This window comes from Phaenicophaeus curvirostris, chromosome 4, assembly GCF_032191515.1.
Source record: "Phaenicophaeus curvirostris isolate KB17595 chromosome 4, BPBGC_Pcur_1.0, whole genome shotgun sequence".
NCBI classification, from domain to species: Eukaryota; Metazoa; Chordata; class Aves; order Cuculiformes; family Cuculidae; genus Phaenicophaeus; species Phaenicophaeus curvirostris.
The window spans coordinates 31,429,060-31,454,207 of NC_091395.1; the positions used below are offsets into that span (position 1 = coordinate 31,429,060).

Consider the following 25,148-nt stretch of genomic DNA (forward strand, 5'->3'; position numbering starts at 1 on the left):
TGTGTTCTTGCTTTGGGAAAACCAAGAGCGTTTAGATCTTTTTCTCTTCTTGCTTCCCTGAAACAGTGTAAGGATGAGAGGAGGGAAGTGGCGTTTAGGGGACTTCAGGGGTTGAAGTCAGGGATGGGACTGACTGTTGTGTCATTGCTGCACAGGTTTGATAGTACTTCTTCAAAGTGTGATTTCTTTTCTGGTTTTCCTGGAGTGCCTGGTAATTGCAGCTTGACACACGGATACATTTTTCTAATGTTTTTTGTTTAACAGCAGAGGAGTTTATTGCAAGTGCTTTTGAAAATGAGCGAGTCCAAGGACCAGCTGTCTTGGGGGTTTTAGTGGAAGTGGGGACAACCAGCTCTGTTGGTTGCAGAGTTTTGTGTGGACCTGTGACTTCAGCCTGCTTACAGCTGACCTGCCTCTGCCAAGGAAGTCACTGATCTAGCTGGCGCAAGCCAGCTGTAGCCTGGTGCCTCTGCCTTTGGTAGGGCTGTGCGGCACAGATACAAGCACACTCAGCAGAAGAATTGAGCCCTTGCTGGGCATTGATGCTGCCATCCCATATTGGCTTTGAGAGCAGACTCTACCTGCCAGACTGGTATCAAGAGGTGCTTCTGGTGCTATTGGGTGTTTAAGCTGTGCCTGGACTACGCCGGGGCGATGGAATGGCAGTGGCTGAGGAATCTGCCCTGCTAGGGTCAGGCATGTGTGGAGCGGAGCCACAAGGAAACTTGAGTTGGTCTGAGTGAGCTGTAGGGTAAGCGTTCCTCAGAGGTGGACACATCTCAGCACCTGCCTTTTCCCTCCTGCTATGCTGACCTGCATATTGCCTTGGACTACATGCTGCAAGGGTGCCAGCGGTTGGGAACTGCCAACTTGGCACTTTAACAGTGGACCTGACACAACTCGTTTAGCAGAGGGAAACCATGTGGTGGAGAGCCCCTCGCTGCCACTGATTCACGGAGCTGGCTTTGCCTCCATTAGGGAAGAGCTGACAGCTGTTAGCGGCATGCTCAGCAGAGTACAGCATGGCACAGAACCCTGACAGGACAGAGCAGCAGGCCTGTGGCAGCTGTGGCAAGCAAATCCAAGGAGAGGGGCATTAGAGAATCCTCCCAAGTATTTTTACCTGCTTCTAAATTTTGTTCTGGCAGTAAATGTGTCAGAACAGCCATCGCAGAACAGCAGGCTTGCTCCAGCTCAGAAATCACAGTAATAGAGGATGGCTGGATAGCTGCAACGGGCAGGGTTGCTCAGGGACAGAACAGGAGGTAGCGTACAGATTCAGAAAAGGTCAAGCATGCTTGTCTGGCTGGTTTGAGATACTCCCTAGAATTTCTTAGAGGAAAGATACTGCAGTAATGCAAAAGTTATGTCTGTGGCACTGCTTTAAAACCATATTTTTTCTGGTTTATACTGAAGAAGGTGGTCTTGGTAGGGTCCTTGTAGCATCCTTCTGCTTGAACTGAAAGACAACTGCTTTTTGGGTAGCTTTGTAGGTGTGGGTGGCTGTAGTGTGCAGATGTGAATAATAAGGCTTTTATTTCTAGCTTTCTCTATCTGTCTTCCAATTATCCTGCTGATGCTACAGGTCAGCTTTTTCCCTTTCATGGAGATTGAATGTAAACTTCTGGATTCCATCTGCCCCTACACCCTAATTAAAACACCTACTTCAAAAACCTCCATCTAAATGCTATGAATCTCTAAGGAGTTCTTGAGTCTGTGTGCAGTGATTCAACACAGAGACAGGAAAGATGGCGGATGTTACTTTTGTATGGAGCAGCATGTCTCCAAGCCATTATCACCAGGACATTCACCATGGTTACATGTATGAGACCTGCTTGGGTTGCAGGACCAAGAAGTGTTCTTACAGTGCTCGCTTGCATTTGTCCTGGATATTTACTGGGTGGGGGAAAGGGAAAGGGCATGCTAAATGCAAAAATATCAAAAACTGCCTTGCTGGTTTTTAAATGTTTTCATTCTTTTCTCTTACTCACAGGAGAACTGCTGAGTCAGCCGAGACCAGAGGGACTGACGGAGATCATCTGTCCCAAGAACGGCAGCGAGAGAGTTAATGTTGCCTTGGTTTACCCCCCAACTCCTACTGTGATCAGCCCTTGTTCCAAGTGAGACCTGAAAGCAGACCATCATTCCTCTGTCAGTAGACACCAAAAAGCCTGTGTGAAATATGCACTTGCTAAGCATTTTTTTTTCTGGAAGGTAGCAGCACCACAGCCTGAGGTTTCTAATGATTTGTGCATATAGACAGCTTGCTTGTTAGATAAGAGGTAGAGCAAAATGGGTTGAGGTGTTTCCTGAGCTTTGTTGTGGCGGGTGCAAGACACACATAGTGGGCATGACAGATCAGGAGATAACAATCATAGTCAGGTTTAGATAGGATTGGACTTCAGGAGGATTTTGTCCACCCCATGCTCCAACCAGGGCCACCCCAACAACCAGTGAGGTTGCTTGGGACCTTGTATATGCAAGGGTTGATGACTACCAAAAGCAGAGGTGCCACCACCTCTCTGGACACCAGACTTACGTTGTTCTCCTGAGGCAGAACATTTTTCCTTCTGTCCTATCTGGGTCTCCCTTATTTGCCATGAAGATGCATTGTTGGCTTGCATTCGATGTGCTCTCCACCAGATCCCAAGCCAGCTGGACCCTAGGCTGTGGTGGTGCATTGGGTTGTCCTGTTCTCGGTATAGGGCTCTGCACTTGTCCTTGTTGAATTTTACAGCTCTGTTGTTGGTCCAGTCCTCCAACTTGGTGATGTCCCTCTGGACAGAAGCCCTGCCCTCCTGTGTATCTTTACCCTACGTGTTCTTCACTCCCCAGAGTGGGGATGTGCTTGGAAAGCAGAGCTGTGTTGTGGTGGGAACAAATGTGGAGCAACACTCACAAAACCAGACACTTGCTTTGGCTTTTTGATGCACAGGCTTTCTTGCCTAACAGAAATGCAGCCATGGCCTGCCGTCATTGGAGTGGCACAAGGGAATTTGGCAGGGAGCTTAGAGGAGTGTCTTGCTAGTGGCTGCTGCTGTGCTGCATGTGGATGCCTGTTGCTTTCTCTTCAGTAACTGAAAGTAGCTTTGGCAGCTGTTTTCTCTATTCAGCACCCTCCCACTCCAAAATACACGCATCCTGATGGAGATTGGCTTTGGTGATGGGTGGCTGTTGAGCTGTGTGTGAAGGTCAAGTTGAAGTGTCCACCTGGGGTTAGAACAGAGTAGTTGCCCTGGTACTGAGCCACAGTTCAAGATTTTCTATTCATTTGGTCCTCCTGTGTGTGTACTTGTCACAGCACATTTCTAACTTGAGGCTGCAATTGTTGTTGTACTACACTGTCAAGCTGTGCCTGTGTACTTGTCTTCCTGTCCTCCAGCCTGCCTTCCACAGCCTCTTACCAACTGTGTCCCAGTTTCACCATCACTCTGCTGGCAGGAAACTCGTGTTCTCAAAAAGGCCTGTGTTACTTTTAAAGACCTTGCCTTACCTATTTAGGAGCCTTGAGAAAATTCTGTGTCTTAGGTTATTCATCACTATTCATCACTATGAACTTTGCTGCTCATGCTACATTACTTTTTGTTTATCCTTTCCTCTTCCAGATAAATCGTCAGTGCTGGTGCCAAAGGTTTTCACCAGGCAGAATGTGGCTGATGCTCTGCAGTGCTCCCATCTCTCGATTCATGGAGTTGCATGCTGACAAGGATTGATGGGACTTTGGACTCTGAAATGCTGTGGGGCAGGGGCAGCTCCCAGGTGGGGGCCTTGTGGCTGGAGTGGATGCAGTTGCCTGGAGGTTGGGGACAACTATGAGGCATGAAGCAAAAAGATTGCTGCAAATGGCAGGGCCACCAGCCAGAGGGGAAGCACTGGGGATAGGATTCTGTGGACCCATTGATCGTGTGTTGAAAACCCATTTGGATCTCATCATGAATGTAAAAATGTTCTTGGTACCATTTAATTGAGACCTACTTGGAGGAAAGTCTATTGAAATGAGCTGTAGCGGGATTCCCTGGATTTGTTCTTGGACAAGTGAGTTTTGTGGCAGTTGGCCAAAGCTTTGCTGGGGAGGGGGTTGATGTTGTGAAGCCTTTAAAAGTGCTGCAGTGAAAACAGTTGTCTGTGTCCCACACAGCAGCCGGGAGGAGAAACAGGGTGGGAAATGTTTCCTGCCTTGTGTGTTTACATACACTGTGCCCTGAAGCACTGAGGATGTGTTCTAATCATGCAGGGACAAAAGAAGGGCAGGTGGTGTGACCCCAGTACCTGTCATGCTTGGATGCTCTGGGGTTGCCATTGTGGCACTCATCATGCATTGTGGCAACTAGAAATCTAGGTCTTGGTCCTCCTCCTAGCAAAGCCACCCAGGTGTCTTTGTGTGGAGCTCTAGTGAAGCAGCATATAGCTGTGCTGTACAAACTGGATCTGATCCCCTTGAGCTGTCCCCAGCAGCTGTGCTTCTTCAGCAGCCCTTTTCCCTGGGCCAGATGTGGGAAAGGGCAGGCTGAGCCCTGGCACCACAGTGCTGGTTTCTTTCCTGACTAGGGGAGAAAGTTTTTGAAGCCATCTAAGATGTTGCTTTCAGTTTGTGCCCTACAGTTGTGCCCTGATAACTGGGCTGTATGAGTCCTGCAAATATTTGATTCAGTGTAAATCAAATAGAAGGTAGGCATTTCTAGAGCCAGGATTCCTGCATCAGTTGCTGGTGGAGGTCTGAGAGATGCAGGACTTTAAATGTTTGTGTTAATGTACAGCTTTTAAACTTTTGGGCTGTGATGGCAGACCTGGGATGGATGATGCAGGTTGGCAAGTGGTCCCCACCTTGATGCAGGCTGTCTAGGGCTATGGCCAGTGCAAGACAGCAACATGTGTCCTGCTGGCTCCTGCTGCTGTTGCAAGGTTGATGTTCCCCTGGCTTCTGGTCCTTCAAATACTAGCCTTGTGTGCAGGGCTGCAAAAACCGCTGTTGGCAGGAACTTAACACTGAGAAACGCAGGACAGAATCCACTCTAGTGAGAGATTGTGGAGGTCTGATGGAAGAAATCAAGCCATTCAGCGGGGAAAGCTGCCAAATAAAAGCTGGCAGCTCAGCCAGCTTCATGTCTCTTCAGGGTATCATTCCAGCTGGGGAGAGAGCTTGGGTTCAGATTTCATTTGTTGACTTGCCACCTCTGGCAATGAGCATTTGAACCTTTCTTATGCCAGTGAGAAGCATAAATTGATGGTGCTTCTGTAGTGCTGTAGATAAATTGGGGACTAGAAATTGCCTGTGGCAGGAGGGAGTGGAAGGGAGCAGAGATCTTTGAATGGTGTCCGGAATAGTGCTGGGAAACTCCCTTGTCCTGAGCCTTGCTGCCCGTGAGACATTAAGGGCCCTGGTATAGTCAGAACTTTTGTTACAGCATTCCCTACTGTCACCTCCCGTGCTAGGCGGTCTTCTCCTCCTCTGTGCTGCTACTCACCTCTCTCTTTCCCTTCTCCATAGGAAGAAACTAGCGATTTGTTGCTGTGACGTTGCGTGGAAACCACATTGTAAAGAAACCACAAACTGGAATCCTTTTCCAGCCGGAGGCCTGATTCCCAGTGCACCAATCTGGTCTGGGATGTGTGAGCATTGAAGGAGTGAGAGGACAAAGCAGACATCTTACAGCCTGCTCCGTGAGACTGCAGCCCTGCTACCGGGGCTTGCCACCTCAGCGAGAGCAAGGCATTACCTGGCCTTTGCAGTCTGCCGTGTGCACTGAAGCCGTAATGCCGGGAGTGTGGCAGTATGGAGATCAGACTAGTTGGGTCTATTTATTATGAAATGATAATTGCTCATCCGCCCACTGTCTATGGTGTAACTGTGTTTTCATCTGTGTGTTTTTTTTTTTTTAATATGTAAAAGCCATGTAATTTTCTATGCAGTTCAAAAACATTTCCCCTTTGCAATGCCAGATGGGAGATCTGTGCAGGAGAACCAAGCCAAGCGGCCAATAGTGTTTTTGATTTTACTGTTGCTGTCTTTTAAAGACACAACATGGAGTCCTCTGCACAGTGTCTCCTTGCTGAGGTCCTGCCTGTTAGACCCCCTTAACATCTCTAAGCTGCAGGGATGAGGGCTCTGTGTTTTTGAAGGATCTGTCATTTTTTGTGAGTCAATCCACAAGGAAAGAGGATTTGAAGGCAGTACCGTAGGAGCAGAGATACCTGAGTTCAGAGCGTGTATTATATTCCTGTTCTTAACCCTGCTTGGAGAGTTACTGAACTGTTAGAAACGACATAAGACCTGTGTGGAGCATCCTGCAGCCCTTACTGAAAGTACATGAAGAGGTCAGAATGGACTGGGGAATTGATTGTCTCCCTGTGGAGCTGACAGTGAATTAAACCTCTTTGGAGTGACCTCCTGGTGCAGACAGGGTTGGAAGTAGAGCTGGCAAGTTACTTTACACTGCAGGACTTTCAGCACCTGGAACATGTCCTGAACTACCCTGTGTTACGCTCTGAGGCAAAACCTGGGATTCAAACCTGCATCCGTCCAAATGAAACTCCCAGGATAGCAGCTTTGCCTTCTGCTGGGTCTGTGTAATGCGAGAAGATGTATGTCACCAAGCAGCACACAAATCTGTTGAGGTAGAGTGAGAGGGAGCCCAAAGGGTGATGCTGTACATCTAGCTCATCTTAGGGCTTGCAGGGGGCCTTGGAGGCCTCTGGCAACTGCAGAGGGTCCTGGGTGATGAGAAAACTCTGCTTTACCTGCACTAAAGGCAAAAAGGTCAGAGAAATAAGATTGTTTTCAATGTGCCCAAGGCCAGGATGCTTTCGCTTAGTCTCTTCTTGTGGCAATGCTGTTGTTTCTGCATTCTGTCTCTGCTCTGAGCTTTAAACTTAAGGAATAGAGACCAGATTGGGATTTGACTTACATTGTGTTCTCTCAAGTCAGATGGAAGAGGCTGTGGGCTGCAGAAACGTGGGTCATCTCCCTTGCAGCATCCTCCATGCTACAATTTCATGGTGGCTGCGAAAACTCAATAGTACTTTTGGGTGCTGCTCTCCCAGGAACCCAAGATGTTCTTGCTCTGCCGTAGCACCAGAGCTGAGGTGGGGTCCCCGTTTCCTTTCCCTTTGTACTTCTGAGGGGGGTTAAAGTTTGGCAGAGCAGTAGGGACTCCTCACTGTGAGGAAATGGATACAGTTGTGTTAAAGGGAACTGCAGTGGCATTTAGGTGCACACTAACTGAAGTGAAAAGCCATTGGCTCACTCCTCCAGAGCCAGATCCCAGAGCTCGGCTCCTCCTGCGCCTCTTACATGGGATCTTGGGTTGGCATCTCGAACCAGCAGTGCAGGGAGGTGGATGGAGATGCTGCACTGCAGTTAGCACAAGAGGCAAGTGAGCCTCAGTGTAGCACTCATCACACACTTCATAGCTCGGTTCATGGACTGTAATTGCAAGTATTCATATAATTTGCATCACTGGGCAGGACTCTGCACGCACACACACATGCATGCCCAGACATACACACCACTCCCACGCTCACCCACACATCCTCGCCAAAACGATTGAAAATAAAAGTGATCTCAATCTCAACGAGAGGCCTAGCTGTTTGATTTCTCCTGTTCCAATGCCTCCTTGGACCCTGCCTCTGGAAGGGCCTGCATCTGATTGTAAACTTAGGGCTTCCTGAATCCAGGAGCCACAGCTTTTGAGAGCATGCCTAGCAAATTATTCACAAAATCATCAAGAGATTTGGCATGGAGTGATTCTGTGAGAATGGAGCCCTTTCTTTGGATTAACAGCTGTGAGCCATTGTCTGCTTCAGCAAGGCAGGTGATGTCTGGGGAACAGCTTTTCCCTTACTGTGTTTAGGATGTTTTGTGGGGGTTTGAGGCCAGCTCAGCAGTTCTTATTTGTGCAACATTGTTTTCTTTCTTGTAAAGCTTTGTTCCCTGTGAACCCTGCTCAGGTGCCACATTGTTCACAGAGGCAAGAGCAGTAAGACAGATGGCACTCTGCTTGCCCATGTGGGAATTACTGGCAGTGCCAAGAGGGTGAATTAAAAGTAGGGAGCAAGTCCCCTCCCACACTGCCCCAAGCAGCTGTGTGTGACTCTATTTCCATAACAACTCTTATCTGGAGGAGAAGACAGGGCAGACCTCTGTGGCAACCCCAGCTAACACAGTGATGCTGCGCAGCAGGTTGAGGAAGGGACAGCAGCACCTGTGAGAGGTTGGTGTGCTGAGGTGAGACAGAGGGTGGGGGGCTGGTCCTCATTCACCACAAGGCAGATAAAGTGATGCCACGATATTTAGGGACTGGCAGAGCTGAAGATGTTGGGGTGGCTGCATCAGTCAGGTGGGTGTCATGCTTCAGCCTCCACTGAGAGACAGGAAGGAAATCTCTGAGGATATGCCTGGATTTTGCTCCAGGACTGAGGGAAGCACCAGAAGGAAATTAAGTGACCTGTGATGGACTGAGAGATGTCCCTGCTTTGCCTTCACCCCATAGCCGAGAACACCCAGAGGCCTCTGATATGTCTCATGCCACAGCACTTGTTGACCAGATTAAGGGATATGGGGAAGAACATGAAGCACCTTCAGCAAGCAGGGAGGGGATGGGGTCTGGCTGCATTGCTCTGGTAGCCAGGACCTGCCTGCCTACACCCCACAGATGTCCTAGACCCATGATTAGGATCATAGAATGGTTGGAGTTGGAAAGGACCTTAAAGATCATCCAGTTCCAACTCCCTGCCACAGGCAGGGGCACCTCCCACCCATGAGGGCTGCCTAAGTCCCCATCAAACCTGGCCTTGAACACCTCTAGGGATGGGGCAGCCACATCTTCCCTGGGCAACCTGTGCCGATGCCTCACCGCCCTCATCGTGAAGAATTTCTTCCTAACGTCTAATCTAAATTCTCCCCTCCAATCCAAAGCCACAGGATGCCCTGCGCAAAGTCAGGGGAGGAAAGCAGAAAAACAAACACAGTGTCCGTGCGGTGCGTTTCTCTCATAACACTGCGAGAGCCTCCAGGGAGCTGCAGTGATCAGGAGGGAGCGCGGGAGCTCCTCCCCGCGGGCGGGACAGCGGGACCTGGTGTCGGGAGCGGGGCCCCGCCACGGCGCAGGGGCGGGCTCCGCGCTCTCCATGTCGCCGCTATGGAGGAGCTGAAGAGGAGCTGCCCAAGGGCAGCCCTTAGCGACGCACTTCCCGCCGCCGCCCGCGGGTGAGTGCGCCCGGGCGCCGGAAGCGTGACACGAGCGGGCGGCAGCTGTCCCTGTGCGCATGCGCAGAACCGGCCGCCGCGCGCCCGCGCCCCCTAAGCGCATGCGCAGAGCCCAGCCGCGCCCCCCCCGCCCCCTACACATACGCTGTCCCCGCGGCTCGCCCGCGGTCCCGTGATGCCCCCCTACGCGCACGCGCGGGTCCGCCCGCGCACGCGCACACCCGCCCGTGGCGCGCCCCGTTGCCTGCCCCGTTGCCTGCGCTGCCCCCGTCCCCACCTCGCGCATGCGCAGAGCTGTCTCGCGCTCGCCCGGGCGCGTGCCTCCCGGTCCTCGGGACGCTCATGAGGCGACTGCTGCTCCGTGGTTGGGGTGTAGGGGGGGTTACCCGCTGTGTGCAGCCCGCAGAGGCCGTCAGTAACCGCGTAGAGCCGAAGGGCACGGGTGGTGCCGCCTGAACCCGTGGTTCTGTGCGTTTCGCACCGCTCTGGCTCTCGTTGGCCGAGGTACCGGCAGCGAGCTCGTCCTGCCAGCCGGGGAGCCGCCGGATTTACCGGAGAACGCGCTGTTCCCGCTCAGGTTTTGCCTCCGAGCCGCCCCTCACCTTGGCTTAAGGCGCGGGCGCCTCTTCCCCCTTTGTCCTGCCTCCTGCTTTTCGTGAAAGCGAGGAAGAAAACTATATTTCAGAGCAGGCATCGGCACTGATTTTCTTGCTCATCCCTAAGCGAGGTCACTTAGTTTGATCATGAGCGAAACGGTGGGATGTTTTACTGCATTTTTGGCGTCAAAACTGTGCGTCGGTTTTAATGCTCTGGCGTCTTGTTTTGATCTTCTGAAGTGACTTCCGGATTTGTCTTTCTTCCAGGGCAGGCAGCGTTGTGGCCTCAACGATGAAGAAGCTAACGGGAAAAACTCACCTGCCAGTTTGAGTGACTTCAGTGACCCCGTTTACAAAGAAATTGCTGTAACCAATGGTTACATCAACAGGATGTCCAGAGATGAGCTCAGAAGTAAACTTGCAGAGTTCAAGCTGGAAACCAGGTTAGGCTGATATGTAAGCCTTTTGATTTATCTTTTGAGAGCAGTAGAGCCACCAGGGATGATTATTGTAACATTTAAAAACACACCACAAAGTGAAAAGCAGACGCATCACTGGACACCCATTGTTTTATGTGCAGTTTTGACACAGCCTTTGTTGTAGGATTAGCGTGTGTGATACAGCTCAGTGTGTTGCCACAAGCGTGCACTGTCTCAGAGGGGAATGCAAAGAAATGGAAGAATACATAACTGTAGGTTGCTCCTCAACATGTTGCTGGTCAAGGGAGAGAGAGAGAGGTCTGGAGAACTGCAAGGGTTCTCAGGTGGTGTTGCAGACCTTTGACACATGGAAAAGCTTACTTTGGAACATATATATCTTTATTTATTGTAGCCAGTACAGATCTGATACTGCCTAGAACCCCTGTAGTGATAGGGCTTGGCATTTAATCAATGCAGGAGGCAGGTACCTTTACATGGAGATTTTGCTAATCTGAATAGATGAGATAAAATAATATGAATAGGTTAACGTGCTGTAAACTGGATTTGTGTCCACTGAGGAGGAAGAGGAAAGGGCTAGCTATATAAGGGAGTGCTTCATGCTCATTCAGAAATGATCAAAGGTCCTTTGGCGTTGCTGTGGCCAGACAAATTTGAGATGTTGAGAAGGAGGTCAGCTGGGAGTAACAAAGTGTGTTGTTTCTGTTGGGAGCAGTTATGAGGAAGTGATGGTGGTGGAAGTGAGAAGCTAGTGCTTTGGAGGAAGAGAAGGACTGAAAGGTGAGACGAACTCTGAAAGGAGAAGTCTGGCTTTCTAGAGAAAGTGACTGTAAGGAAGAGGGTGTTCAGGAGGAAAAAATGTGGAAGGAACAAAGATTAATTTGAAAAGAATAAAAGGAAAGTAAAAAAAAAAGTATGGGTGGGAAATACAGCCTGCCACCGCCATCCCATCTGTCTGCAGATGTTCTGGCTCTGTTTCTCTTTTAATTCCTGCTTTGGTAAAGTGATTTTGGCTCCTCGGGAGTTAAAAAAGTTATCATTACATGATGATATTTTTAGTAAAACAGGTTAGATTTGTACAGCTATTCAGCAGTTACTTTGATTTAAAAATAAAAAGCAGAATTCAAATATTAAATTATGTATTTGTGGTTTCCTCCTAGGTTATTGGTTTTCCATTTGTGCTTTTTATTGAGTTGTAAATGCAGAAAGTTTTAAACTTTTAGCAAAGCTGGATTTCTTTCATCAATATATTCATTTAGGTTGTTTGGAATATGTATTACATGTGAACAAATGGTGCGTCACCTCTCATGTAGTGAATCAAGCAGGTTGCCACGCACCATCCGTTCTCTTTTTCATCTGCTATTTTCATAGCAGATCATCTCCTCTTTCAAATTCTTATAGGTCTGATGATGGAGGGGAAAGTTACCTTTCTCTTCAGCTCCCATACTGTTTTAACTCTGAATGAACTGGCCATTGAACTCACATAGATTAATAAACCAGAGAGGGAAATGTTATCTGTGTTTGCAGAAGAGCCTGGTGTTCTCAAATGCAGGTTTAGTAGTCTAATTCCAGTTTTTCCTTGTAGGTAAGTCGGCTGATTTTCTGATAATACCACTTGCTACAAGTAGCTCTTATGGCTTCTGTGATTTCATTTGCAGTGCGAAATTTTAATTTTAATTCCTTCAAAGAGTAAATGATCCTTGTTTTTTCAGCTCTGGTTTGGTACATGGCAGTTCTGGCACCTGCACTTGCATGTTATATTTTTTTGTATTAAAAAGACATGATACGTATCTTTAGTAATTTACCACTGTGAATTTAGATGTTAGCTATAAACCTTCTGAAAAGCAGGATCTTGACCAGGAAGTTTCTCCAACGATTGAAATCTTGAATACTTTAATTGAGTTGCTCAAGCTCAATTTTAAATTTAAATTGAGACAAATTTAAGATGTGTGCATTTTAGCTGGATTCTCCATTATCGGTGCCACTGCTGCAGAAATACTTCAGGCATCAGTTGCTTCAAGCAGAGGGCACAGGAAAATACAGGCAAAGCAGTACTGCTTCTAGGGCCAGAGGTCACCTAGGAGCAATCTATACAGACTTTGGCTTTGTGAAGGCTTCAGCTACTGAGTCTTGCTGAGCCTCAGGCGACTGCTGAGTGTCTGCACTGTGCTTCCCAGTCAGTCCCCAAACACTGCTGTTACTGAGATGTTTTAGTTGTCGAGGGATATCACAGCTTCTGCGTTATCCCAGATAGTGGAGTGTTGACTGTATGATGAAAGTGAATTCAGATTTTCTAAGTGGTGGTGTTCAAAGTGAGGTTAATGAATTACAAACTTTCAAATGTTAAATATAGCTTCAGTTCTACAATGGCAGAATAATTACACAAAAGTGTGATCTTGTAATTTCCTTATCTCTTTAGAGGAGTGAAAGATGTGCTGAAAAAGAGACTGAAAAACTATTATAAGAAACAGAAACTGATGCAGAAGGAAGCCATTAATGGAGACAGCTACTATGACTACATCTGCGTTGTTGACTTTGAAGCAACATGTGAAGAAGGAAACCCGCCTGAATTCGTACATGAAATAATTGAGTTTCCTGTTGTCTTACTAAACACGCGTACCCTGGAAATAGTAAGTGATCTAGTTACTGTGTTGGTTATGCTGTTCTTTGATGTTCTTTGCTTCAGAAAATCTAGATTAATTTTTAGGTAGATATTGAACTTTATTAAAAGATTACATTTTATTTTTCATAAAGTTCTATCCTCTGTGCCTCTTACATACATACAAACAAAGCTTTCTTGCTACTCAAAAAGCGGCGGAATAGATCACGTCATGCTACAGCTGTTGACTCTCTACTTGTAACGAGGGACTTTCAGTTTCTCGCTTGTCCTCCCCCCCTACCTCCTTCTTTTCCTGCTTTAAGATCCACAAAACTATTTTAGGACTCAGGGGATCAATCATAAACAAGAATTAGTAAATTCTGTGGTCTTCTGTGAGACAATCTCGAAGACACTAATGCAGCAGTCTAGACAGTGGGGCTGAGTGAATTTTGCCTTTTGGTGGGCTAGACTATTTCTGCAGTGTACCCAGCAGACCAACAGCTGTGTAACCTGATTTTAAACATACTTAGTAGGCATTTGGCAGCCTCAGGTAGTGTGTTCAGTACAGCTTTCTTTTAGGAAAAACTTGTGGGAACTGAGTGACTTGGTGAAGTGGAAGAAATACACGCATCTCTGACTACATGGTTCATTTATTGGTAACTTATAAGAGGAGGAAGATTTCCAGTAATCACTGTGATGCTACATTACTGTGTAGCTGTATATATGACTAACTGCAGAGAGGGGATTGTGCAGATTACTAAGTTTATTACCTTTAGAGTAGTAGGAAACTCTGTTCCTTTCCTCTGTCCAAAAGGGTTTGTATAGCAGCAGGGATTTGGGGCTTTCTTTTTTTTTTTTATTAAACTTGCATGTAGTTTTCACTCTTGTACCACTCATTTCCCGGAGTGAGGTCATTGTGCTTATCTCTAGCTGGCTGGCATCCAGAGGTGTATGATTTGCATGCAGCCTCTGAGATGTGCAGCCCGTTGCCTCCCTTGAGTTACAGCTGAGCCTTTAGAGGTACCACCTGAAAACCTCCAGGCTTTGCTGTTGCCTCTCACTTCTTTTTTTCCACACTCATGCTCTCCTTTTCCTGAATCTTCCCCTTTATTGCAGTCTGTCCTTCTTCCTTGTATATCCATATCCCTTTCTTTGGTGCCTACTGGCTTAGATGAAGGACATGGTCCAGTTGGAAAGCCATTCATCCATCCCATTGGGAATCTCATGATGACCAGTCAGGAAGCTCGTATTGGCTGGGAGGTGGGAGGGTACACACTCCAGTTTGCCTCCAGCAGGACAAGTAGCCACTATTGCCTCTCAGCCATGGGCAAGACAAAGAAGTTGCCTTGTGGGCTACTTAGTGTGCTGCTGCTGAGTATTTGATTCTCTTATTACAGGAGGATACTTTTCAGCAATACGTGAAGCCAGAAATTAATCCTAAGCTTTCAAATTTCTGCATCAGTCTGACAGGAATCACCCAGGTAATTTGCACTTTGTTTTCTTCAGGACAAGATATGGGGAAACAAAAAAAAAGACATGGGGTTGATGTTTTCAGACTGGTAATCTGTTGTGGTAATTTTTCTGTAAGGCTTATTCTCTTAATACTTGCTTTTTCCCCCCTTTCCCAATTATCACAGAATTGATATAACTAAGTTGATCATTTAAGTGTTTATAAGGAGCTGTAAGAAAAAAAGAATTCACTTTGTAATCCATGTGTAGAAACTTAATCTTTAGCAGAGGAAAGTATCTTTTGAATTAGATCTGTTCCTCTTCAGAGATTTTTATTCTAAAGGGTTTAGAGTTCTGCTATGGCAATGGCTTGTGATCAGGTGACTGGGAAACAAGCTCCAAAGTTTGACCTAAGTTCAACAGCTGACTAACATTGTTACCTTATAGATGCCATTTGGTCCTTTTCTGGTGGTTCTTTTTCAGTTTAGAACAAGCTGTCCAATTGCCTGCTTGTTGTAATGTGTAATCCATTTCTAAAAGTTTTTTGTGAAGCAAATTTAGCAAGCAAGTGATTTAGTGAATGTCTGTATACCAGTGTAGTTCTTACACTTCATGCTGTTTTTTTTCTGAAAAAAATATTCCTTTCTCTTGCCTTTTTTTTTTTGGTTCTTCTAGGACATTGTTGATAAAGCTGATACATTTCCTCAAGTTCTACAGAATGTCATAGAATGGATGAGACAGCGAGAACTGGGAACAAAGTACAGCTATTCCATGTTGACTGATGGGTATGTCCTCATGTAACTGTCAGCACAATCTAGAACTGCAAAATATTGTTTCATCTTTGTGAGAGTCTTGCTAAAGGTTGATCTCGACACTGCCATTTTGCCATTTTTTATAATTTTAGCTTTCGGGAAAATTGGAAAAGCTGTACTTAACAGTTTGAAATGAAGCTTAGGTCCATTAGATGGCACTATTTCTTTCCTAGTTGTCTGTATGCAACTAAATGGTGTTGACTAGGCTTCTTATCCTTTTTTCTTGTTGTAATTCCATTTATGTTTAGTTTTTATATAGCTCATAATACTTGAAAATAATGCTGTGCCATTGCAGTTCTCCGATGCTCTCTTTAATCTGAGGTTTCAGGGATGCGTGATGTTTGTGTCGTATCCTGTGTCTGCTAGCATTATTGTTAATACAGCCTGCATATTTCGCCAGAAAGCAGTAATGAACTATGCTGTTGATGGAACAAGGAGGAATGGCTAGCACAGAAAGCTCTCCACTTTGGCGTAACAGGCTGTGACTCTGATGGATCCTGGCTCTGACAAGCTTTAAGGCGGGGGCAGGAAACGAGTCCTTGAACTGCCACCAGAACTTGCTGTCTCACAAGGACTGCATGGAAAATCAAGTCCACTAATGACTGCAAAGTGAACAAATCTTGAGATCTAGATGTATCTGTGATGCAGCATTGTTCTTGTGTTCTTAGTTTTGTTACTCAATGAAAGATACTGTTTGAGCCTTATCATACGTAGCACTGGTCAAGGAATTTTTCTGTAGGTGATGCTTGCTATTTAACTATAAAACATTACTATTCTGTTAATATGTCTGCTTTCCTCCTTCTCTTGGAATGAGGCATTTAAGTAACAGAGTTTTTAACTGTGAGGTGAATGATGCGCTATTGCCTGCTGTTTGCCTGAAGTAGGTTTGCTGGATTAAAAAGGCAGTCCTGTGCTGCTCTGTTAAATGACGGAAGATGGACCTCAAAACAAAACGGGAGTTTATGAAAAAAAGCATGAGGGATCTTAGTGTGACTTCGTAACACTTTGGTCACGTAAAACACTGATAAGTATTCTAGTCTATAATATGAGTGGCTTGCAAAACAAGGTATCATACGAGATTATTGGATACATAACAAAAGCTTTCTTAACTAATCCAACTTAGCCACTGGGGAATTTGTTCTTGGCCATGAGACTTTTTTCTCAAAATTTGTGAAGATTTGGATGATGACTACTAATCACAGGTCTTTTTGTGGTGAGGAACCTGCATCATTGAAATGCGGTCCTGTCCGGTCTGAACAGTGAAGCCGTTTAAAAGCTGTCACATGAAACTTGAGGTGTACCGTTAGATCTGTGTACACCTTAAAAATAAGGAGATACGATAATATAACGAGATACGGTAATATAATTCCAACCTTAATTAATTTAATGAACTGTGAGAAATACTGCTATTTGTCTAATTCTTCATCTGTGATTAGACATCTGTCTTTGGTAGCAACAGTGAATTAAAAAAAGGAAAAAGCTAAAGCAAAATTAGTGGAAGACAAGTTATATTACTTGGCCTAAAGAGTGTCTCAAATTCCTCTCCAGGAAAATACCCTCAATGAAATTCCTCGAGGAAAATAGGTGCAGTGAAATTTCTCTGTCATGTATGTGAGATTATGTAGACAGCTGCAAGGGAAGAGGGGAGAAAAAAGGCTATAATTTAGCTTGAAGCTTACAAACTTGTTGGATTGGTTCCCTTGAGGAAAGCTGCTAGGAGTGCATAGGGTTGTAGTTTTATCTCGTTTACATAAAGGTCTGTTTCTCCTAAAACTAAGTGCAGTCTTGTTTCAGTAACCTACATTAAGTAGAGAGATGCGTGCATATCCGAGTAGTCAGGAAAATGTAAGTTCTCAGTTGCTTGCCCAAGGGCTGCCTAAGCATTTAGTTTATTGGTGGGTTTTGAAGTAGATGTGGTTGATGGAGAAGTTGGCATGCTGCTTTTTGGCTTATGCATCCTGAAACCATCCTAGTGAAAATCTTGCTGATGTCGTTGGTTTTCCCATGATTAACAGATTCATATGTGAAAGTTCTTCACCGTGACTATAGCAAAAGAACTTTTCCTAAGCTGTTTGCCTTCTACTGACCACCAAGAAAAACAGGTTTTTGTGCTACAGCTATGCAGTATGCAGAGTGCAGGACACCTGAATTACATATTACTAATGTTTTTCTCTTTTGACTCTTTAAGATCTTGGGATATGAGTAAATTTTTGGACATCCAGTGCCGTAATAGCCGTATCAAATACCCTTCTTTTGCCAAGAAGTGGATCAATATTCGCAAATCATATGGGAACTTCTATAAGGTCTGTGCAGACTGTTGTTTCTCTTGCAGGAAAATTTGGGTTAAAAGTCTAGCATGTCCTGTTGTGCTTGTCATCTTTACTTATGTAGCATAAAATTACAGTACTTAAACTAGTTGCCTGGGGCCTGAGTTTCAAATGTGCTTCATGCCTAGACCTCACTTTAATAATTGAAGATCATATAATCTACTGCATTTGGATTTCATCTTGTTTTTAAGAATCAGGAGATGCTCCATGAAGGACGGTATAAAAATGTCATACTGGTGCTCTTAGATCAAGTCTGCCTTGAAGTAGTTCAGCTGAAAAGACTGTATTGATTTTTCAGTTATTTTTCCCTGTGTTCATGTAATACACTACAAAACTAACAAGCACCACTACCATTAGATATCTCCACTTTTGATAGTGTCACAGGGACAAGGGAAGATTAGGACACATCTGCAGTGGAATCAAATTGTCGAGAGAAAAGTAATGCCAAGTTCAATGCTGGACCTTACTGCTGCTTTCTTTCACTGTCAGATTATCATAAGAGGGCTATTTGAGATTCTAGCCAATTCCTAGTCAGTCTACGCTAAACCGTTTGTTTGAATGTGATTTCAGCCTAGCTGACAGTCTTCTGTTGAAGGGCTTTTTCATACTAAATTATAACCTCTAGGAAACAAAATAAGAGGTTAACATTTAGTAAGAGAAGAGCCTTACTTTGTGGTGGACAAATATTGCAGGGTTACTCCATTTGTCACTCTCTTGTGCCATCACAGCATGACTGTTTCTGTAGGAAATGCACTAGAACATAGAACACTTGTTACTCTCACCAGTTTTAATGTAGACATACCTTTTTTCCTTCAGTCTTGAGCAGTGAGTGCTTTTTCATCAAAGACAATGAAGTTTTGAACTTAGAAAGAATCGGTTTCTTTTTACTTTTCTTTTCATAAAAACAAACAGTTGTAACATTTATAGCTGTTCAGTGCTTCTGTTTAGCTACTCTGTGCTGCTATTGAATTTGTTGTTAAGTACCAGTAATAGATCAAACTATCAACAAAGAATGTATTGTAGCTTGCCTGTAGAGAAGCCCACAACCTGCAGGTATGTCTCCCCTGCCTGGTTTGTTGTTATTGGAGTTGCATATTGCCAGGTTTTGGTGACTGTGTCAGCACCATTCCACCTGGCCATTAAATACAGTAGTATGGTATAGTATTCTGGGACTTGTCATGTCTGGTGCTCCACGACCCCAACCACCATCAATGAGAGAGCAAACTGAGGTTTGGTCCTTTAAAGTTATCCTTTTGTTTTTCTTTGACCTTTGCAAAGATCAAATGTACATTTGGTAGTTAATCTAGAGACGACTTTGGGCTCTTGCCGGTGTAGCACTTTGTGTGGGTACGACAGTTAAGCTTCCTTCATGCCGTTGGTCATCCACATAAATGTGGGTTGCTCTAAGTGTTGCTGATCTGTCCCTGTGGTGTTTGGAGGCATTCAGAAGCTTGATATCAGTGAGAATCAGGAGCTTGGTGCTTCTATAATGCTTTAAGATTTAAAAGGAAAATCAAAATCTGATTCCTTCTGGATAGTCATTCTTCTTTATAATGCTTGTTAAACCTAGCTGGGCCACAGCTTCCACCAGCACTGGCACATTTTGAGCTGGTGCTGCTAATGATGAGAGGCTCTTGAGACTATCCGAAGTCTAGACAAGCTCCTGTTGGCTGTCTCCTCTGTAAAAATGAGTGTGTCTGTCTCACCAAGGTGCTTTGAAGTTAAATTGTTAGTGATCTGACAAAAGGCAACATGAAAGTAGTATGTGACTTAAGTAGACTTGAAATCTGCATATGTTCTACTGCACTGTGTTAGATTAGAAAGCTTTGATACAGAACCTAATTAATGAATGTGGTTCATGTTCTTCTTCAGGTTCCTAGGAATCAGACCAAGCTGACAACTATGCTTGAAAACCTGGGCATGAATTACGATGGGAGACCTCACAGTGGACTTGATGACTCTAAAAACATTGCAAGGATAGCTATAAGGATGCTGCAGGATGGCTGTGAACTGCGGGTGAATGAGAAAATGCATGCCGGACAGCTTATGACAGTCTCTTCCTTAGGCCCCTTAGAGGGAGCCCCTGCTCCACTCATGCCCCGCTACAGAAACTAGCTGTTGAGGGGTTCTGCCTTAGGAGCTGCTCTCAGACACCCAATGAAGACTGTTAAGAGCTTATTTAACAGCCACCTCTGCTAGCCTGTCTGCGATACAGAATCTGAAAGCACCTTAACTCATCGTCTCTGTTGAAATAAAGAGGATTGTGGTAGCTTTTTGCTCTCTGAAGCCCATATTACAAGATTTTTTTTTCATTCTGATAGTTTTTGTTGTTTGCAGCTTTCCTAGCAGTAAGGTTGATCTGTGGAATCCCAGCAAAGTGTTAAGCTTTTAAGAACATGTAATTTAAACACATGCAAAGATTGATTGAGCCTGTGCACTGCTATTCCACCCCAGCCTGTGGGTGGTATTTATTCACTATGCTGTACTCTAATTCTATCTAGCATCTGATTATTCATTGCAAACAAATAAGACGTTGATGGAAGAATTGCAGTAGTGAGTGGCTGGGCTGGCCTTCCCTGAGAAGGCACTTTTCTAAGTATTCCTGCTGGTAATTTTGGGGTTTATTTTTCAAAGTCTAGGAGAAATGGGAGCAAATTCATCAGTTCTAAAGCAATAGAGAAGTACTGTGGGTTTTGGTTTTCTTTTCTTTACTTTTTTTTTTTGTGTGTGTGTTTGCTCCCACAACTTAGAAGTGAGTGAAGTAAAAGTAAGTTCAAAACATGCCAGATCGTCAGAACTTTGTGCTATCTGGTTGTTAGGTAAAACAAAACAAGAACTTCTAGTTCGTAGTTAAACACATGCTCAACTATTTTTGGTACCTTCCCATACCTCTACTACCACGAAGCTATGCCTTTATCTCCAACTCTTAACATTGGGAGATTAATATAATTTTATTAGTAAAGGCCACATCTAGTTATTAACAACTTCCTCTGCTTTCTTCCTAGGCCCCACAGAAGATTATATTCAAAAGAGGCTAAAGTGTTAATTTGCTTTTTCTCCATGGACTGTTACAAATAACATTAATGTGATCAGCTTTGTATTAGAGTGGCTTGTTCTGAAAAGCAGAATTATGTATTTTGGTTGCTTTTAGTAAAAAAAGTCTTAATTTGGTATTCCTGTATTACAATTTGTTCATTCTTTCTGTCACTTACATTCAGGAAACAAAATAAACAATTCATAATAAAGCTTTATTGAGAACATTCGCTGCTTGGCTAATCAAGTGCCTCCCAGCTCCCTTTGTTTTTCTGACTCTTACATTGAATCAATGGAGACGTGAGAATTTTATTTTGAATTCATGTAAGAGAGAAGCATTGGTCAATTCTCAGTTGCTTCATATGGTAGGAATGAAGCAGTTTTCTTTCCTGAGTCACAGATTTGGTTAACCACATCTGCTTTAGAATGATTTTTTTCTTTTCCTGCAAGTAAATACTTGTGCTTGTAGGGTTCTGTTGAACTTTACAGTTTCCTTTCTTTCTGTAGCATTATTAGATGTATTTTCGGAAGAGTAAAATCTGAGTCTGATGCGCTTACTTTGAAAATAATATTTGTCAGCCTGTATTACATACAATTTTTTAATGAAAAATATTTGCTTTTCGCTGTAGCATCCATAGTGCCCTCTTTTCTGAAGATCCATGGGTAATACAATTTTTGTCTCCAAGTGGTGCAAGTTTCTATGATAAAATGGATTTTAGCTCAGCAGGTCTCTTCTTGGGATGCTGGCAATATTATAGACTTTGTCACTAGGCTTTTATTTACAAGTCTGTAACCAGGCTCGCAGTCCAATTTAAAAGTATATTTGTTACAGATTATGCTACAGGTTTCATAAGTGAAGAGCTGTTGTAATTTTACATCATTTATTTTGAAGTACAGAGTTGTTTATTTTTGTTAAAAAACTTTCAAAATCTATTTTGAGGTAAGGATTAAATATTAATAAGTGTTTTCTGTTTACTGATTGAGTAGGCTTTTTTATCAGTGAGTTGCAGAAATCGGTAGAATCATTCCAGATACTATTTTATCAAAGTTGAATTAATGTCAAACTTTAAGCTGTAACTCTTTTCATGGAATGTTTAATTCTGTGATTTGGAGATTAAGTGAATTTTGTCAATGTTTGTTGATTTCCTTGAAATGTAAAAAAACTTTTCAAAATGCGTTGGTATTTATTAACATGTCAGGCACTGAATTCATTCTTTAAAGCATGAAACAACCTCAGCAGTCTTGGAGGTCTCGGTCTCAGTATGGCTGTTAATTAGTCTTCTCTGGGGGACTAGCAACATTGCCATGACTGGATGATTTAAATCTTATGAGTGTGACTGATTCACAATACTCAGTAAGAAGATACATTTTCCTGGATGCTTTCATATTAAAGGGAAAGAGGGGAAAACCAAAAAAGGTGATTTTAGTGGCAGTGATTTTTAGTGGTAATTTTTTTTTCAGGTTGATGTCATTTATTCATCCAGAGAAGCTTGCTGAGTGTATCTCTCCTTTAATGAATATTTTTATTTATTAGAGGAGTCATCCCACGCTGGAAAAAATCATTGACAACTATGTAAGAAACAATCTCCTTTTTATGCAGAAAAAAACATGCAGACAATAGCCTGCTCACACAGTGAGAGGCCTTGGTTTGTTGTTTTCAGGTTCTTTATTTCACATTTCAGGAGTTGTACTTGAGCAATTTTACCCCTACTGCGGGCAGCCTTTGTAAAACACCCGCAAACCCTAAAGAAAGGAGTTGCAGACAAATTTCAACATGAGCACTTTCAAGTAGATTACTTAATATCTATTTATATGAATGTGAGAGGTATTCACAGAGTCTTGGGATTTTAGAGAGAGGACAAAAAGGTTTCTCAGGCAGGTTAAAAAACAATAACCTCGCTGTCTTGATGAGCAAATACCTGAGCAAATGTCACTAGCTGCATGGGGAAAAAGAGGTAACAGCAGTTTGTAGTCTCCCACCAACCACCTAATGAGGTATGGCTAACCATGGGGTAAGTGTCAGGAGTCAGTTGTCTGTAGAAACTGTCCCTTTCTTATAAGGCAATTTAATTTAACAGGGCAGTTGTTTTTTTCCATATTTTTTTTGAAATTTGCATTACAAGGAGAGGGCGGTTCCTGGCATTGGAAATAAGTAAAATGCCTCAGTTCACCTAGTGCTGAGATTCTTGTGCTGTTGGAGAGTTCTTGGCGCTTCACTGTTAGCCTTCTCTGCTCTTCAGTGGCCTTGCAGATGGTATTTTTTCACCACAGTTTCCCTAAAGGACAACTAATTCCTCTCACCCTGACATTCTCAAAGTAGTTTTTTAAGTCCTGCTTTTCCCTTTTCCTTCCATTAGTGAACTTTTGCCTCCCCTGGAAAGATGTTTGTGCTAGGTAAGATCTTTGTGTGCTCTTTTTAATCTGGGGAAAAAGAACAGGCCCTTTAAGAAGAAAGTGGGAGTCTTACCTGTGGAGGAGACTCAGTTAGCAACTTGAAGCTTTTGAAATGGGCTGAACACGTAGAACATCATTCTGCTGCAACCAAGACCACTTGAGGCCCCTCTTGAGGACTTCATATTTGATAGCCCCAAGGGTAATACTCACAGATTGCTAGAAGGATTCCCCATATGGCGATGTATGAAGGAGGAAGGCTGTGATCAGTCTGTGCTTCTGCTCTACCTTGTATTGAGCTGTATCCTAGCTGAACAGCCACAGCAGGGATCAAGGCTAATCACAGAATCACAGAATAACCAGGTTGGAAGAGACCCACCGGATCATCGAGTCCAACCGTTCCTATCAAACACTAAACCATATCCCTCAGCACCTCATCCACCCGTGCCTTAAACACCTCCAGGGAAGGTGACTCAACCACCTCCCTGGGCAGCCTGTTCCAGTGCCCAATGACCCTTTCTGTAAAGAATTTTTTCCTAACGTCTAGCCTAAACCTCCCCTGGCGGAGCTTGAGGCCATTCCCTCTTGTCCTGTCCCCTGTCACTTGGGAGAAGAGGCCAGCTCCCTCCTCTCTACAACTTCCTTTCAGGTAGTTGTAGAGAGCAATGAGGTCTCCCCTCAGCCTCCTCTTCTCCAGGCTAAACAACCCCAGCTCTCTCAGCCGCTCCTCATAAGGCCTGTTCTCCAGCCCTTTCACCAGCTTTGTTGCTCTTCTCTGGACTCTCTCCAGAGCCTCAACATCCTTCTTATGGTGAGGGGCCCAGAACTGAACACAGTATTCGAGGAGCGGTCTCACCAGTGCCGAGTACAGAGGGAGGATAACCTCCCTGGACCTCCTGGCCACGCCGTTTCTGATACAAGCCAAGATGCCATTGGCCTTCTTGGCCACCTGGGCACACTGCTGGGTCATATTCAGTCGGCTGGCAACCAACACACCCATGTCCCTCTCCTCCAGGCAGCTTTCTAGACAGACTTCTCCTAGTCTGTAGCACTGCATAGGGTTGTTGTGCCCCAAGTGCAGGACCCGGCATTTGGCCTTGTTAAACCTCATGCCATTGGGCTCTGCCCAGCGGTCCAGCCTGTTCAGATCCCTTTGCAGAGCCTCCCGACCCTCCAGCAGATCGACACTTCCACCCAGCTTAGTGTCGTCCGCAAACTTGCTAAGGGTGCACTCGATGCCTCATTATGCTCCTCTAGCTCCTGGGTTAGTACACAGACGGAACAACCCTCCTTACGACTAAAGACTGAGGCAAAGAAGGCATTAAGTACCTCAGCTTTTTCCTCATCCCCTGTTACTGTTGTTCCTTCTGTGTCCAATAGGGACTGTATGGTCTCCCTAGTCCGCCTTTTATTATTTATTTTATTATTTATTATTTATGTATTTGTAGAAAAATTTTTTGTTATCTTTCACTGACTTGGCCAATCCAATTTCTAGCTGAGCCTTAGCCCTTCTGATTTTTTCCCTACACAATCTCACTTCCCTCCTGTAGTCCACCCAAGAGGCCTGTCCCTTCTTCCAGAGGCCATAAACATTTCTCTTCTTCTTGATATCCCTCAAGATCTCTCTATTCAACCAAGCTGGCTTTCTCCCCTGCCGGCTTTTTTTCCGGACCACGGGGATGGCTTTCTCCTGAGCTGCTAGGACCACCCCTTTGAAGAGCTCCCAGCCCTCCTGGGCTCCCTTGCCCTTGAGTACTGTCTCCCATGAAACTTCACCAACCAGCCTGATGAAGAGATCAAAGTCTGCCCTCTGGAAATTTAATGTTACCGTCTTGCTAACCACCCTCTTCACTTCACCTAGAACAGAAAATTTTATAATCTCATGGTCGCTTAGTCCTAGGCGTCCACCTACCGCCACATCCCCTACAAGGCCTTCTCTGTTCACCAACAGGAGGTCCAGGAGGGCACCTTCCCTGGTTGGTTCATTCACCAACTGTGCAAGGATGTTGTCTCCCACGCACTCCAGGAACCTCCTAGACTGCTTCCTTTCTGCTGTGTTGTACACCCAGCAGATATCAGGCAGATTGAAGTCTCCCACCAGAACGTGAGGCATTGATCTAGAGATTAACCCCAGCTGTTTATAGAAGAGCTCATCTGCTGCTTCTCCTTGGTTGGGAGGTCTGTAACAGACTCCCATCACAAAATCTACCTTCTGGTGGGCTCCTCTGATTTTGACCCACAGGCACTCAACCTCCTGATCGCCACAATCCATCTCAGTGATGTCCAAGTCCTCCCTTAC

At 44.7% G+C, this 25,148-nt stretch overlaps 2 protein-coding genes across 5 annotated transcripts in view; both read left to right on the plus strand.

Moving 5' to 3' along the window:
• Positions 1-7,581, plus strand: part of MFHAS1 (multifunctional ROCO family signaling regulator 1) — a 35,428-nt gene extending 27,847 nt beyond the window's left edge. The window contains exons 2-4 of one of the 2 annotated variants that reach the window (XM_069855692.1): positions 1,994-2,151; positions 3,606-4,035; positions 5,489-7,581. In XM_069855692.1, coding sequence (XP_069711793.1) covers positions 1,994-2,124 — 131 coding nt within the window. In that variant the 3' untranslated portion in view covers positions 2,125-2,151; positions 3,606-4,035; positions 5,489-7,581. The remainder of the gene's footprint in view (positions 1-1,993; positions 2,152-3,605; positions 4,036-5,488) is intronic. The other variant, XM_069855691.1, reaches the window with a different exon arrangement.
• Positions 7,582-9,648: 2,067 nt separating this feature from the next.
• ERI1 (exoribonuclease 1) lies at positions 9,649-20,701 on the plus strand. 3 transcript variants are annotated; one of them, XM_069855678.1, is made up of 8 exons: positions 9,713-9,960; positions 10,069-10,244; positions 12,658-12,868; positions 14,235-14,318; positions 14,962-15,071; positions 17,287-17,401; positions 19,298-19,441; positions 20,431-20,701. In XM_069855678.1, exons 1-8 carry the CDS (start codon positions 9,949-9,951, stop codon positions 20,461-20,463), a joined length of 885 nt encoding a protein of 294 aa, XP_069711779.1. In that variant the 5' UTR covers positions 9,713-9,948; the 3' UTR covers positions 20,464-20,701. The 3 variants fall into 3 exon arrangements, with proteins under 3 accessions (XP_069711781.1, XP_069711779.1, XP_069711778.1); XM_069855680.1 differs by having other exon boundaries at positions 9,649-9,782; positions 19,298-20,701; XM_069855677.1 differs by having other exon boundaries at positions 9,714-9,960; positions 19,298-20,701.
• The last annotated feature ends 4,447 nt before the right edge of the window (positions 20,702-25,148 follow it).